The 14,599-nt window shown below is 37.9% G+C and overlaps 1 protein-coding gene and 1 long non-coding RNA gene across 5 annotated transcripts; one reads left to right on the forward strand and one right to left on the reverse strand.

The window, feature by feature from the left end:
* Positions 1 to 1,528: 1,528 nt before the first annotated feature.
* Positions 1,529 to 3,129, reverse strand: LOC104723797 (uncharacterized). Of its 3 annotated transcripts, none has more exons than XR_015570349.1 (5): positions 2,712 to 3,129; positions 2,515 to 2,618; positions 2,303 to 2,391; positions 1,967 to 2,006; positions 1,529 to 1,874 (listed from the first exon to the last, which is right to left on the reverse strand). It is a non-coding gene; the product is annotated as an uncharacterized LOC104723797 (long non-coding RNA). The 3 variants fall into 3 exon arrangements; XR_015570348.1 differs by having other exon boundaries at positions 1,945 to 2,006; positions 2,712 to 3,005; XR_015570350.1 differs by having other exon boundaries at positions 1,529 to 1,826; positions 1,945 to 2,006; positions 2,712 to 2,959.
* A 316-nt stretch (positions 3,130 to 3,445) lies between these two features.
* On the forward strand, positions 3,446 to 7,076 carry LOC104723799 (potassium transporter 9-like). Of its 2 annotated transcripts, XM_087475604.1 has the most exons (9): positions 3,446 to 3,747; positions 4,138 to 4,363; positions 4,444 to 4,689; positions 4,768 to 4,818; positions 4,904 to 5,164; positions 5,266 to 5,433; positions 5,523 to 5,777; positions 5,847 to 6,369; positions 6,449 to 7,076. In XM_087475604.1, exons 1-9 carry the CDS (start codon positions 3,616 to 3,618, stop codon positions 6,966 to 6,968), a joined length of 2,382 nt encoding a protein of 793 aa, XP_087331730.1. In that variant the 5' UTR covers positions 3,446 to 3,615; the 3' UTR covers positions 6,969 to 7,076. The 2 variants fall into 2 exon arrangements, with proteins under 2 accessions (XP_087331730.1, XP_087331729.1); XM_087475603.1 differs by having other exon boundaries at positions 3,492 to 3,747; positions 4,444 to 4,818.
* Positions 7,077 to 14,599: the final 7,523 nt, after the last annotated feature.

The raw sequence follows: 14,599 nt of genomic DNA on the forward strand, positions 1-14,599 counted from the left end.
TATATTGTATCTAAAAAAAACCAAAAAAAACATAGGTAGTATATAGTGTCATTGGCTCGGTCCCTCCAAAAAAGGTTGAACCTTTCCATAGTTTGAACTTTGCTTGGAGGGATGAATTACGCCAAATCAGTATGATCATCAATTGGTCTTGGGTTTAAAGGGATTTCATGAATGTTTTATGTCCAAAACTTCATAGTTAACCAAAAATTATGTTAACGTTTTAATTGCTATATATATATTGCAGCACTGAATCCATGCACAAGAATCGGGTCGACGTTGTCCATGAACTTCAAGATGTGTAAAAATCCAGCAGCTGAGAACCATGAAGTTTCTGCGGACGCAGCAGGAAAGATTAGTTGGATTTTTGGAGGGTGTTGCTGAAGAACTCTCTGGGCTTAATGCGCCCATTAGTCAAACATAACTCCCATGGTTTTGATAATTTTGCATTTGCTGGTGGCAACGATCAATGACTATATTATATAAACACTACATGAATATTGGTTTTTGATAGTATTGCCAGATAGCGTGAAAAATCTTCTAAGAGGGTACACAGCCTAAATCTTATTAAGATACAAAACTTACAAATTGTAATTTGTAAATCGTATCCTGTATAATGAGATTATGAGAGGGTATTTTTAAAAACTGACATAAGAAAAAAGGTATTTTTTAAAATCTCCTTAAGTTTACAAGAGGGTATTTTTAAAAACTGACATAAGAAAAATGTATTTTTTAAAATCTCTTTAAGTTTTTCCTTAACAGAAAAATCAAAAGTATATAATATTTTTTTATCTAATGTAAACAAAATAAAACAAAAAGCATAAATCTTTTAAAATAGGCGTACGGAAAGGATGGTTGTTAGTGGAATATATTGAAGCATCTGCCACTCTAGTCATCTCTTGACATATCCCACTCGAATAAGGAGTTTAGGGAATTGCAATTTCGTTTCATGTAAAACACACATTTGAGTCACAAGTCCAATAGGAAATTGAGTTAAATTATCTTCTTAGCAGTGGAGGTCACGATCTTGGCTCACCATATGGATCTAGCAAAACGATGTTCTCTAATAAACTATAACGCTCTCTATAAACTTTAACTGTACGATAAATTAAAAAAATCCATTCCAATGAATTAATTAAGGGTAATCGTACACTACACACCAACCCACTTGGTATTATTAACCGAATAAAAAGGTTAGAAAAATTATTTTTTAGTTAATTAATAAAAACAGTTGGTTTACGTACTATGAGTACTCTCGATAAATAACATCATAATACGATCTTAGTAGAAAAACGCTATAATACGTCATTTATAACCTTTTCATAAACGCTAGCGTTATCGTATGTAGGTACCACATATACAATAACGCTAGATAAATATGCTATGGTATAGTCTTCTACCATTGCAATACACATATAGTCTTCTATGTTAGAAGCTTTTACTATAGAAGTATCATAGCACTAATCGCATGTTATAATATATTTTATTATATCAGAAATTAGTGTTATTTTATTTATTTAGTATTTTCAAATTTATTTAATTAGATTTATATTTTATATTTCATAAAAGAATCACATACATAACTTTAATATTACATTAACCAAACTAAGTCTTACATAACAAAGTGGCACCTCTGTACAGGATCTTGAACTTCAAACTTCTTCCTATCAAATTTCTGAGAAGCCTCTTTTCGAGCTTCTTCATAGGCTCGATAACATCACTGGTTCTTGAGCAAAGTCCAATCCTCATTTCATTGTTTTTGGCACCTCTGTACAGCCCCTGAGTAATATTGTGACCTTCCACAGCTGCCTTGACTACTGGCCTTGCAGCTACATCATAAACGTCTATAGTAGTTGCTTGTGGTACAAAAACTTTATCTGACATCAAAAAAACTTGGAAAACATTCACTCAGACACTATATATAATCAAATTGTATTCATGCCTAACCAATGTATCGCCATCAGAGTACCATGCAACTTCATCTCCTCTAGGTTACTCTCTATATACCACTGCAACCCCCAAAGAAAATCACAAGCGTGAGTTTAATAATTTGAGTCCAGTTGCATCTACTATAGGAAACCTGTAATCTCTATAGAATACTCAAACCAATTCTCAAAAATCTAATCCTCGCCAATAGAGAAGCTCCACCAGAGGCATATGTCGTAACCAAATAATAATACCATATCCAAAATCAATCATACAGTAGTAATACCAATCAAAAGTTATACGATAATAAAAGAAAAAACCAAACCAAATCAATTCATCATTTCTCAATGAAATACACACATAGGGATAAGAGTTTTACCTATCTGTTCCCTTTAAACGGGCCAACTGCTTCTTCAAGCTTATGTTCTTCAACTTCTCCAGAATTCTCGTCATCATCACATATTCAGTCTATTGATAGCAAACAACAAAGTAATATAGTAAGCAAGATCAAACATAGAAGAGCGTGAAGAAAACAACCTGATATGAGATTTATGTGAAGCAAAAAAATTAAGCAACCCAGAACTAGCTAACTTTATGTTAATTGTTGGATTGTTTGAAACCGCCAATCACTAAACAAGACACCAAGCGCAACCAAATCCATAGCCGTAGTCGATAACCTCGCAATTCCATTCGTTCTGATCAAAATTCAAAAATCCTTATCCACAATATCATACAAAACCAGATCTAATCAAGAGGAAGACAAATTAAAAAAAAAAAAAAAAAAACACCTATTTCTGCGGTGGCACCACGGCCAGTTGCGTCACCGTTTGGTGTTGCTGTCCCTGCAGACTCTTCAACCTCCTCGTTCTCACCATCTACAAAGTCTCTAAAGATATCTGCCGCCGCGCTATCCGCAACCGCTGCCGTAAACAACTCTTCACGAACGGCATCCTTCAGCCGCTTCCGACTGATGGAGAAAACAGATCTAATTTGATTTATTAGAGGTTGGGTGCGGAGAAGAGAAAAATTAGGTTACAAGTGAGTTTTCTACATGTGTGGGAAGTAAAAAAAGTGTAATATTTGGCTAAGTGAATTTTTTTAGATTTCGTTTAAATTTTTTTTGGCTCAAGTGTTGAGCGGTATAAGTTAATTTAGATTCCTCCTTAACCAATTTTCTATCTTAGCATTTCTTGAATGCTATCATATATTATCCAAAATTACAAACTCATCATCTTTTATAGCAGCTGGAGAAAATAAGCTATCTTCTAGTGCTATTAATGTGGACTTTTCTTGTAGCGAGAGTTCACTTCGTTTATATTTGTCAATAGTATTTTTTTTTCTTTTGATAAATGTATTTGTCACTCAATATTTGAAACAAAGAATTATACCACAACATATTTTAATAAAGGAAGTACGTACGTAGAGAGAACATGGTTTACTGACAATCATAATTTATTATTTTTCAATCCGTGTTCTCTTCGCGTAATCTTTATATATAGTAATTGATTGAGATTTGGTTATTATAGCTTATATTATTGACTAATTCTGAATTTCACATACTTATTTGTTTGAGCGGTCTATAAAAATGAAGGTCATTTCAAAAGTTAGGTAAATTTTCTTCCAGTTTCAACTGTGCTTTTAATAATTTCAACTGTGGTTTCATCTCAGTTTGAGCAATTTCTCTGAAACAAAATGGCGGAAATGGGAGAAGGAGAGGAAACGATTCAAGGGAGAAACGTAGGAGCCATGTGGGATCTAGAGCAGAAACTTGATCAGCCCATGGATGAAGAAGCTCATAAACTCAAGAACATGCACGGAGAAAAGGTAAGTGCGTAATTAGTCATCACACCTCCTTCTCAAGTTTAATTACTTTCTGGTTCTTCGTTTAGATCATCTAGGTTTGAGATTAGAGAAAGTTCTGGCTTTGGTTTTCCTTCTCCGGATATTTACTTAGTTCTGTCTTAGGAACAAAATAGTATAGTATAAGATGAGATCAAGGTAAATCAAATGCTTAGTATTAGAAATCTCGCATCGGAAGTGTGGTGAGATCTAGAGTAATATATTTGGGGACTTTGGGACATGTGCCAATCCACCCTTGATATAGAATCTATGAAACTTAAGTTCATAAGTATTCCATCATATAGGTTTGACAAAAAATATAAACTCGAGTCTTTTTCATCTTCTTATCCTGTGTGAGTCTTGTCTTATCTTCAGGGGTTGTCAACGTTGATGCTTCTAAGGCTGGCCTTCCAGAGTCTAGGGATAGTCTATGGGGACTTAGGGACTTCTCCCTTGTATGTTTTCTACAATACATTCCCTGAAGGAATAAAAGACACCGAGGATGTGATCGGAGCGCTTTCCTTAATCATTTATTCGCTCTTGCTTATCCCTCTAATCAAGTATGTCTTCATTGTCTGCAAAGCGAATGACAATGGTCAAGGTAAAACCGCACTCGTAGGTACGTTTAAAACGAGTAAAGCCCTTGGTTCAGCTGGTCCTAACATCCATGCATGTGTCCAGGTGGGACATTAGCTATTTACTCGCTGCTTTGCAGACAAGGTCAACTGAAATTAGTGCCAGACCAGCAACCCAGCGATGAGGAGCTCACGACATATAGTCGTAGTTTATTGCCTGAAGGGTCTTTGGCTGCGAAAACAATGAACTGGTTGGAGAAAAAAGATTCTAGGAAAAGAGCGCTTCTGTTTATTGTTCTTGTGGGGACTTGTATGACGATTGGTGATGGCATTTTTACCCCGGCTATCTCGGGTAGGTCTATCTCCATGATTTGTGTTTCTTGGATTACAAGGATGACATATTTAGTTAAAAACGTCATTCTGCTTTCAGTTCTTTCAGCTACTGGTGGGATCAAAGTCAACAATCCAGAGATGAGCAGCGGTAACATTTGCACGTTATGTTTTTTTTTACTGGTTTTTGTTGTTCATCCGTCAATCAATCATTGCTAAGTTTTTTTTTGTTTCAGAAACCGCTGTGATCGTTTCCGTTCTTATTTTGGTGGCTCTGTTTAGTATGCAACATTATGGTACAGACAAAGTTGCATGGCTCTTTGCACCTATTGTGTGTATTTGGTTACTCTTAATTGGAGGCACAGGGCTGTACAACGTCTTCAAGTATGATACTAGTGTTCTCAAAGCATTTTCGCCCACATATGTATATACATACTTCAGAAGAAGAGGGCGAGATGGTTGGGTCTCACTAGGCGGAATTTTGCTCAGCATAACAGGTTACCTTCCTTTCTCCTTAGACTTGAAAAGGTATTCGCCGAGGTTTTCGCAAATCCTAAATGCCTTCTTCTTTGTTGTTTAACCTAAACAAAAAATGTAGGGACTGAGGCACTATACGACGACATTGCTTATTTCCCATTACTAGCTATACAACTCGCCTTTGCGTTTTTCGTGTTTCCTTGTCTTCTTTTAGCATACTGCGGCCAAGCTGCATACCTTATGAAAAACAAGGAACACTATGCAGAAGCGTTCTATGAATCTATCCCAAGTTTGTCCTAAACCACTTTTAGCTTATTAGTAATATGACGTGTTACTGATCTCACAAACACTAAGCTACGTTTTACTTTGACTCCACAGATAGTATATATTGGCCAATGTTTATAGTCGCGACAGGAGCCGCAATTGTTGGAAGCCAAGCTACGATATCAGGGACATATTCGATCATCAAGCAGGCCGTGGCTCATGGGTGTTTTCCTCAAGTTAAAGTCGTTCATACTTCAAAGAAGTTCCTTGGTCAGATCTATAGTCCTGATATAAACTGGATACTCATGATCGGTTGCATAGCTGTCGCTGCTAGATTCAAGAATCAAAATCAAATAGGGAATGCATATGGTAAGATGTTCATTTTACACAATCTTGATGTAAATTTTGGCTGACTGTCTTGGTATATTGGTGTAATAGGGACCGCGGTTGCAATAGTAATGCTTGTGACAACATTCCTTATGGTGTTGGTCATGCTTCTCGTGTGGAGGTGCCACTGGATCCTTGTCCTTATATTCACTGTGCTCTCCCTTGTGGTGGAAGGTGCATACTTTTCGGCTGTGCTTTTAAAGATCAATCAAGGAGGATGGGTTCCTCTTGTTGTCGCCGCTATCTTTCTTCTTGTAATGTTGGTATGGCATTATGTGAAAATCAAGAGATATGAGTTCCAGGTGCATAGCAAAGTGTCAATGAGCTGGATCCTCGGCCTCGGCCCTAGCCTTGGACTTGTCCGGGTCCCAGGGGTGGGGTTAGTCTATTCAGAACTAGCAAGTGGTGTTCCTCACATCTTTTCTCATTTCATCACAAACCTCCCCGCTATTCACTCAGCTGTAGTCTTTGTCTGTGTCAAGTACCTCCCCGTCTATACGGTACCGGAAGAAGAGAGATTTCTCGTGAAGAGAATCGGATCCAAGACATTACGAATGTTTCGTTGTGTCGCCAGGTACTTTCATGTCTTTTTTTTTTTTTAGTTTATGTGGCTTGTAAGACACTGAACTTATTCTCAACCATCGTACGTGTAGATATGGTTACAAAGATCTACACAAGAAAGACGATGATTTCGATACTAAGCTGTTTAATAATCTATTCTCTTTCATCCGAATTGAAAGAATGATGGAGCCAGTTTCAAACTCAAGCAACAGCAGTCGTTCTTACGTCTGCAGCCAGACACATCAGTCCAGAGAAGATTTGATCAACAACAACAACATAGATATGCTATCTTCCATCGTGGACTATACGGCGTCAACATTGGACATGATCATCCCCCTTGATTCCCCTAGTAATGCTTTCAGTTTAAGCCAGGAGAACACGGTTGAGGAAGAGACAAACGAGATGGAGTTTCTAAAGAAATGTAGAGCCTCAGGGGTTGTTCATATTCTAGGAAACACTGTCGTGAAAGCAAGAAGAGGTTCATCGCTTCCAAAGAAGATTGCCATTGATTATGTTTATGCGTTTCTTAAGAAGATTTGTAGGGGGAACAATGTCATCTTCAATGTTCCTCATGAGTCCCTTTTGAACGTTGGACAAGTCTTTTATGTGTAGGGACTTTGTTTTCCTTTTGTTTAATGGGGTAGCTATCAGATTTTTTGGATTCGCCAATGCGTCTGACTAATATATATAATGATGGTCTCATTTTGATTCTGTTTCCTTTTTGGTTTCTTCTTGTTCTCTGTGTCCATTGCAAGTTCGGCAAGTAGAATGAAATAAATTTGAATCGGACTGTAAAAAGCGAGAGAGGCGCAATAATTAATCACATGATTATATAACGGAAACATAATCTGATTAGATACATTTAGATATCCATATACATACTACATAAGAAAGTTTACTAGTTCCATACACAATTAATCACAAAGTTTGTTCTTTTGTAAAAATTAATCACAAAAGTTATTGGCTAGAAACGTGTAATGTATCTCTAAAACCTAAAAAACAAAGACCGTGTAACCGTGTTTAGTTTATGGTTCGGTCTGGTCCCCCATTGATCCGTACGAATATTTTGTCTTCTTGAAGGAAGTTTTAATTAATTTACAACAGTAAAGTAGTATTATAATTAGAAGAGTGGCATGGTCATGTTAATACTTTTTAAATGCCAAGTAGACACGTTAGGGTGGATGTATTTTCCAGAAATCATATATATATAAACTTCAAATATATATGCAACGTATTCACATTAGCATATTTAAACTATTTTAGGATAATTTAGTGTTATTGTGTTCGCAATGATGTTTAATGCATCTTATGGCTGATAATTTACCGTCCTTTTGACATCGCCATGTTATAGTTAATTTATCATGGAGTATATAATGAACTTGTGATGAATTGGTAAAATTCAGATCGTGCATGACCTTATATATGATTATACTTTTCACTTAAATGAAATAATATATTCTCTGACTTTGGTTTGTTGAATGGCAGAATGAGCATGATTCGTTAGAAGCAAATATGAATATTTTCATTTAGAACCATATATATCCCCTTCCATTCGAAGTTTCAAAGCTATTCTCTAAATTATGTCAAACTTCCTGACTTATCAGAACGGCAACAACTATGTATATTAGAGTGACCGAAGCCTCCATCTCTTTCCCAATACAAGTTTCACCATCAGTCTTGTATCAGACCGGTTAGACAAATGGTATGGAATTGGTGAAAATGACACAATCGCTTTTGAATAGCAAACATTTGCTTCCTCTCTAGATGATTTATCTGCGTTTACTGCTAGTTTTTGTCGGGTTTTTTTATTCTTTAAAGTTTTCCAAATTTTTACATGAGATGATGAAATGTTTTATTGCAAAAAAGCAAATTGGTACCAGAAAACATTAGATGATGAAATGTTTTAATTAAATCATAAATTCCCCTTTTATTTATTTGTAACATTAAACTTTTAAATTAGACGATTTAAATGCCCTTTTTATGTGTAAGAACTCGAGAACCAAAACGGTGTGTTTTTGTAAGGAGGCGATCAAATAGGCGATTTAGGGTTTTTGATTTCCACCCAAGTTTCAATGCCGCCGGGAGCTTCTCCGATGCCGGCTGGGGATCTTTCACGTCATAATAGCCAAGCGAATGTGGGGAATTTGGAGGAGGGAGAGATGTCCGGTACACCTAATGTGGCTAACTCTCCAAAAGAGCGTTCATGGGTATCTATGGTCAAATCCACTGCGGAGATGGAGAAGGTGAACCTCGCCATTGAGGATGTTGATGGCATGCCGACAGTTCGAATACCAGATAGTGTCTTTGAGGAAGCTCATCCTCTATGGGAAGAGTTTATGATTGGTAAGTTTCTTGCGAAGGCTCCTTTTGTTAGGGGGGGGCATACATGCTCTGGTGAATAAGATCTGGACACTAGGCGATAAAACGATAAAGATTGATGTATTTGTGGTGGATAAAACTACGGTGCGGTTTCGTATCAAGGATGAGCGCACTCGCTCACGCATCTTACGACGTGGTATGTGGAACCTTTGTGGTGTCCTCGTGGTTTTGTCTAAGTGGAGTCCTATTGTGGAGCAGGACCAGGAGGAGATTAAAACGATCCCGTTATGGATCATTGTCAAAAATGTTCCAGCCAAGTACTTCTCTTGGAAAGTGTTGAGTGCTGTTACTAGTCCTTTAGGGGTACCGCAGCGATTACATCCTGATACCGAGGCATGTAAATCTTTGATGAAGCAAAAGTTTTAGTAGAAGTGGACCTAACAAGAGCATTGCCAAAGTTTTTCTCTTTTAAGTCAGGAAAGGGTGGTGATACAGTGGTGGAGTTTGTATATCCTTGGTTGCCCCGAGGTGTACTGATTGCTCTAAATGGGGCCATTTAACTACTGATTGTTTGCTAAAGAAAAAGGTTGATGGAGGACTAGATACAGAACCTCCTGCAGTCCGAGTAGGACAAAACATGGAGGAGAGTAAAGGGGAGAGTGATAGAACTGGTGACTTGGGGGAGGTCGCAAACAATACAATGGCGGCTGTTATGACAGTGGCGCAAGAGGGTGAGCAACATGTTGTTCCTACACAGCAAACAGTTGGCGATACTGCAACTGCTATTGTGCAGCACAGTACAGAGGATGTGGGGGTCGGCTGGACGACACCAACAAAAAGTATCCGCAATCCAGGAAAATTACTAAATAAGAGTGCTCAGGAGATTTCGACTGTGACGAATAGTTTCTCCTGTCTTAGTGACAAGGATGACCAAGGGGATGAGATTGAGGAAGCCTGGTCAGATACAAACAGCTTGGAGAACCAAGTATTGGCGACGAATATTAAGCTGCTTGTGGAGCAGTCGAATAAACAACCAACTGCGGTTTGCAATAGCGATCCTCAGGGAGCCGAAGTGACAATTAGACCTTCTCTCCCGCGTGCTTCCAAGGATGGACACAAGTTCCTTTCAAAAGATGGTCAGCAGAGCTCTAGGATCTTGCCTCCTAGTACAATGCAAACACGTCAAACCCCAAGGAACCTCTGATGTCTGGTTTCTTTTGGAATATCCGGGGGTTAAATAAAAAAGAAAAGCACACAGTGGTCCGCGAGTGGATAAACCAAGGTCGCTTTGATTTTGGCTGTTTACTTGAAACAAAGGTAAAGGAGAACAGAGTTGATCGCGTGTTTCGATCGGTCTTTGCTGACTGGTCTCTACTCTCGAACTATGATGAGCATCGTTTGGGTCGTATTTGGTTAGTGAGGAGGAATAACGTACGGGTAACTCCAGTATATAAGACATCACAACTAATCACTGTTTCAATTTAAATTGAGGGGCAACAGGAGGAATTTTTTGCCACATTTGTATATGCTTCAAACCTTGCTACAAATAGGAAATCCCTCTGGCAGGATCTCCGGTATCATTATTACTCACCAATGTTTAAGACCAAAGCTTGAATTATCTGTTGTGATTTCAATGAGGTGTTGGAGGGGGGTGATCACTCTTTGTTTGCTACTTCCCCGACTATCTCTCCCGGTATGCGAGATTTTCAGGATCTGGTACGTCATTGTGAGCTCACGGATATGAGCTATCAGGGACAGAAATTTACATGGTGCAATAAAAGGTAGGATGGGATTATATGCAAGAAATTGGACAGGGTGCTGATTAGTAAATCATGGTTGCACCAATACCACCATTCTTACTTAGTTTTTGAACCAGGGGGTTGTTCGGATCATATGCGATGCAGATTCTATATATTGGAGGAAGAAAGGTGGGTCAAGAGGCCGTTTAAATTTGTGAATGCAACAACTACTCACCTTGACTACCACACCCTACTAGCTGAGAGATGGACAGAGTCTCCACCACTTTTCCACTCCACATCTGCTATGCATAGGTTTTCAAAGCAACTAAAGGTCCATGGGGAAACAACTGGTTGGCCATATTACCATCCGTACGAAGGAAGCCTATAAGTGTTTATGTGAGTTGCAGATGCAGACAATGGCACACCCATCCCCACAGGCGGTAAGCGCTGAGGCTGATGCATATGCAAAATGGCAAAGACTCTCGACTATTGAGGAAAGTTACCTAAAGCAAAAGGCAAAGTTCCATTGGTTGAAAGTGGGTGATCAAAATAATAAAACTTTTCATATTTCTGCAACACTGCGAGAACAAAGAAATAATATCAGGAAAATCCTTTGTGACGATGGGTGACTGGTTAATAAACTGGACCATATCAAACTGGAAGCAGAGAGATATTTCAAGGAATTTCTAACCCTGCAACCTGCAAATCTAGAGACTTGGTCATGTGAGGAGTTGGAGAGGATCCTGGGTTTCAAATGTGGAGATAGTGATAAACAGCTTCTGACTCATGATGTCACTAATGAGGAGATCAAGAGAGTGTTATTTGCGATGTCATCAAGTAAATCGCCAGGTCATGATGGTTTCACTACAGAATTTTTCAAGGAGTCTTGGTCAATTGTGGGAGAGGATTTCTTAGTTGCGCTCCAATATTTTTTTAAGACTGGCTTCTTACCTAATGGCGTCAACTCGACCATCTTAGCCTTGATTCCAAAGAAGAAAAAAGCAAAGGTAATGAAAGATTATAGACCGATATCTTGCTGCAATGTGATTTACAAGGTGATCTCCAAAATCCTTGCAAACCGGCTAGAGATCATTCTACCCAAGTTTATCACTCCTAATCAGTCTGCTTTTGTTAAAGACAGACTGTTGATGGAAAATGTTCTCCTGGCCACAGAGATTATCAAAGATTATCATAAGGACTCGGTTTCCCCAAAGTGTGCAATGCAGATCGACATATCAAAAACTTTTTATTCAGTGTAGTGGGATTTCCTTCTCACCACTCTTCGAGCGTTGGACATCCCGGAGCAGTTTGTGCTCTGGATAAAAACTTGTATCACGACGGCCTCTTTCTCTGTCCAAGTCAATGGCGAGTTAGCTGGCTTTTTTGGTAGTTTGCGTGGTCTACGTCAAGGGTGTTCTCTTAGTCCTTATCCTTTTGTCATTTGCATGAATTTGCTTTCCTGCAAGTAGTGACATTAATATGGGTTTGAAACCCATTTAAATAAACGGACCTGTTATACAAATTTCTGCCCATTTAATCCCATTTATTTAAAAATCTTAAATGAATTTTAATTGGGTAGCCCAATTAAACATATTTGATAAATAGGTTTACCCATTAATTAATGGGTACCCGTTTATATATATATTTTTTTTTGCTGGAAAAAGGATTTTTGTGAATATGTCATCTTCTTCGACGAAACCTAAGAAAATCTGAAACTTATCTTCTTATCTTTTTCTTCATCGATTCACAATTTATATCTGTTTCAATTCAGCATCGTCTTCTCTGAGCCTCGACGAAGGTGAATATAACTATATAAGTGTATTAATTCAAATTGGATTTGTGGATTTGTGTTTGTGAATGGTTTGCATTTGTGGGTTTGTGTCCCTTTGTGCTTGGGTTTGTGGATTTGTGTACTTTTGTGTTTGTATTTGTGGGTTTGTATCCTTTTGTCTTAAGAAATAGTGGGTCTCAATTTGTTTGATGTATTGACCAATTGTTCGTCTGATTTTTCTTTGTTTTTTTGAATCTTGTAATCTCTGTTACAGGTCAAGGACCCCTCTGTGGCCTAACGTTGATGTTCAAAGAGGAGTGCTGTTGAACTCTTATTGTCTAAAAGAAATCAAGGTACAAAACCCACACTCTTCTTTGTGATGGTAGCTTTTCTATTTATGAAATACTTCCGTTCTTTGTGATGGTAGCTTTTCTATAATTCAGAATGGATATTGAGTCTCTACAGACAATGGTCCTTCTCAACGCCCAAAATGAGTTAATAGACATGAACGAGGAAGATGCAGAAGTGCAAGCACCAGAACAAAGTAAAACACAAATTCAGCCAACTCAAACTCAAGGTACACGACGTAAAAGACGCAAAACTTCTACTGTTTGGGATGATTTTGTTTCAGTAGGGTTAGAAGAGGATAGAAAAAGGGGCTAAATGTATACATTGTAGTACAAAGCTGGTGATTGGTAGTAGCACTTCCAATGGAAATTATGGAACAAAGCACTTGCAACGTCATTTGGATATCTGTCCTCACAAGCCTAAGAAGATATATCGACCTGTATATGATCAGAAAGTAGATAGAGAGATGGTTAGCGAAATAATTATCTACCATGATTTGCCTTTTAGATATGTCGAATATGAGAAAGTAAGGGCTAGAGACAAATACTTGAATCCTGATTATCAGCCCATATGTAGGCAAACAGCTGCTGGTGATGTTTTTGTGAGATATGAGATTGAAAAAAAAGAGCTAAAAGAGGTTTTTGCAAAGCATAGTAGTAGGGTTTGTGTTACTTCAGATTTATGGTCAGCCAAGACTTCTATGATGAGTTATATTTGTGTAACTGCCCATTTCATCGATGATAGCTGGAACTTGCACAATAAAATTCTAGATTATTGTGAGTTGAAGTCTCCTCACACTGGTGAGCATATTGCTGCTAAGATTCTTGATTGTTTGAAAGAATGGGGTTTAGAGAAGAAGGTTTTCACCATTACACTAGATAATGCTACTAACAATAACAATATGCAGAAAATTCTTAAGGGTCAGCTTCAGATGATTAGTTGTAGTAATTTGGTATGTGATGGAAAGTTTATGCACATACGATGTTGTGCTCATATTCTGAACCTCGTTGTGAAGAGAGGTTTAGACTTAGCTAAGGATGTTTTACACAACATCCGTGAAAGTGTAATATATGTGAAAGCATCTCCACATAGGAAGGAGGCGTTTGCAGCTTGTGTAGAGAGAGTGAAGATTAGGAGTGGGGCAGGTCTATCCCTTGATGTAGCTACTAGATGGAACTCAACCTATGAAATGCTTGCAAGAGCATTGAAATTTAAAAAAGCATTTGGTAGTTTGAAGGCTTATGACACCAATTATAAGACTTTACCTTCAGAGGAGGAATGGGAGCGTGGGGAAAAGATATGTGATTTGCTAAAGCCGTTTAGTGTCATTACTACACACTTTTCAGGGTCTAAGTATCCGACTTCAAATGTATACTTCACTCAAGTTTGGCGGATTGAGTTATTGTTGGACAAGTATGCGACTTGTGATGATGATGATGTGAAGAAAATGGCTTTGGAAATGAAGAAAAAATTTGATAAGTATTGGGAGAGTTACAGCCTTATTTTGGCTATTGGAGCAGTTTTGGATCCAAGACTAAAACTGCAAATGCTTGAAGTAGCTTATCAGAAAGTAGACCCCTTTACTTATAAGCTGAAGATTGAAGAACTTAAGAAGAATCTGGAAATGATTTATGAAGCTTATCATACGACTTCTTCAGGTATTTCAGGGATAACAAATCCACATGACATACTTAGTGAATCTCTACTTGAAGATGATTTCGATAATGTAAGTATCTTCTTAGTTATTATACATTAAAATTCCATTGTCATGATGTGATGATAATGCTTGTCTGATGTGAATCTTTGTAATGTAGGATCTGTTTGAGTTGGAGAGAAGCATTGAAACTGGCGTTAACACCACAAAGACACATTTAGCCATTTATTTGGAGGAGCCGAGATTAGAGTGGAAATCTTTTCCAAATTTAGATGTTCTTAAGTACTGGAAAGACAACCAAAAATGTCTTGGGGATGTAGCTTCTATGGCTCTTGATATTCTCAGTATTCTTATAACTACAGTTTCATCAGAATCAGCATTTAGTATTGGATCTAGAGTGTTGACACCATAC

This window comes from Camelina sativa, chromosome 11, assembly GCF_030686135.1.
Source record: "Camelina sativa cultivar CO46 ecotype springtype chromosome 11, ASM3068613v1".
NCBI classification, from domain to species: domain Eukaryota; kingdom Viridiplantae; phylum Streptophyta; class Magnoliopsida; order Brassicales; family Brassicaceae; genus Camelina; species Camelina sativa.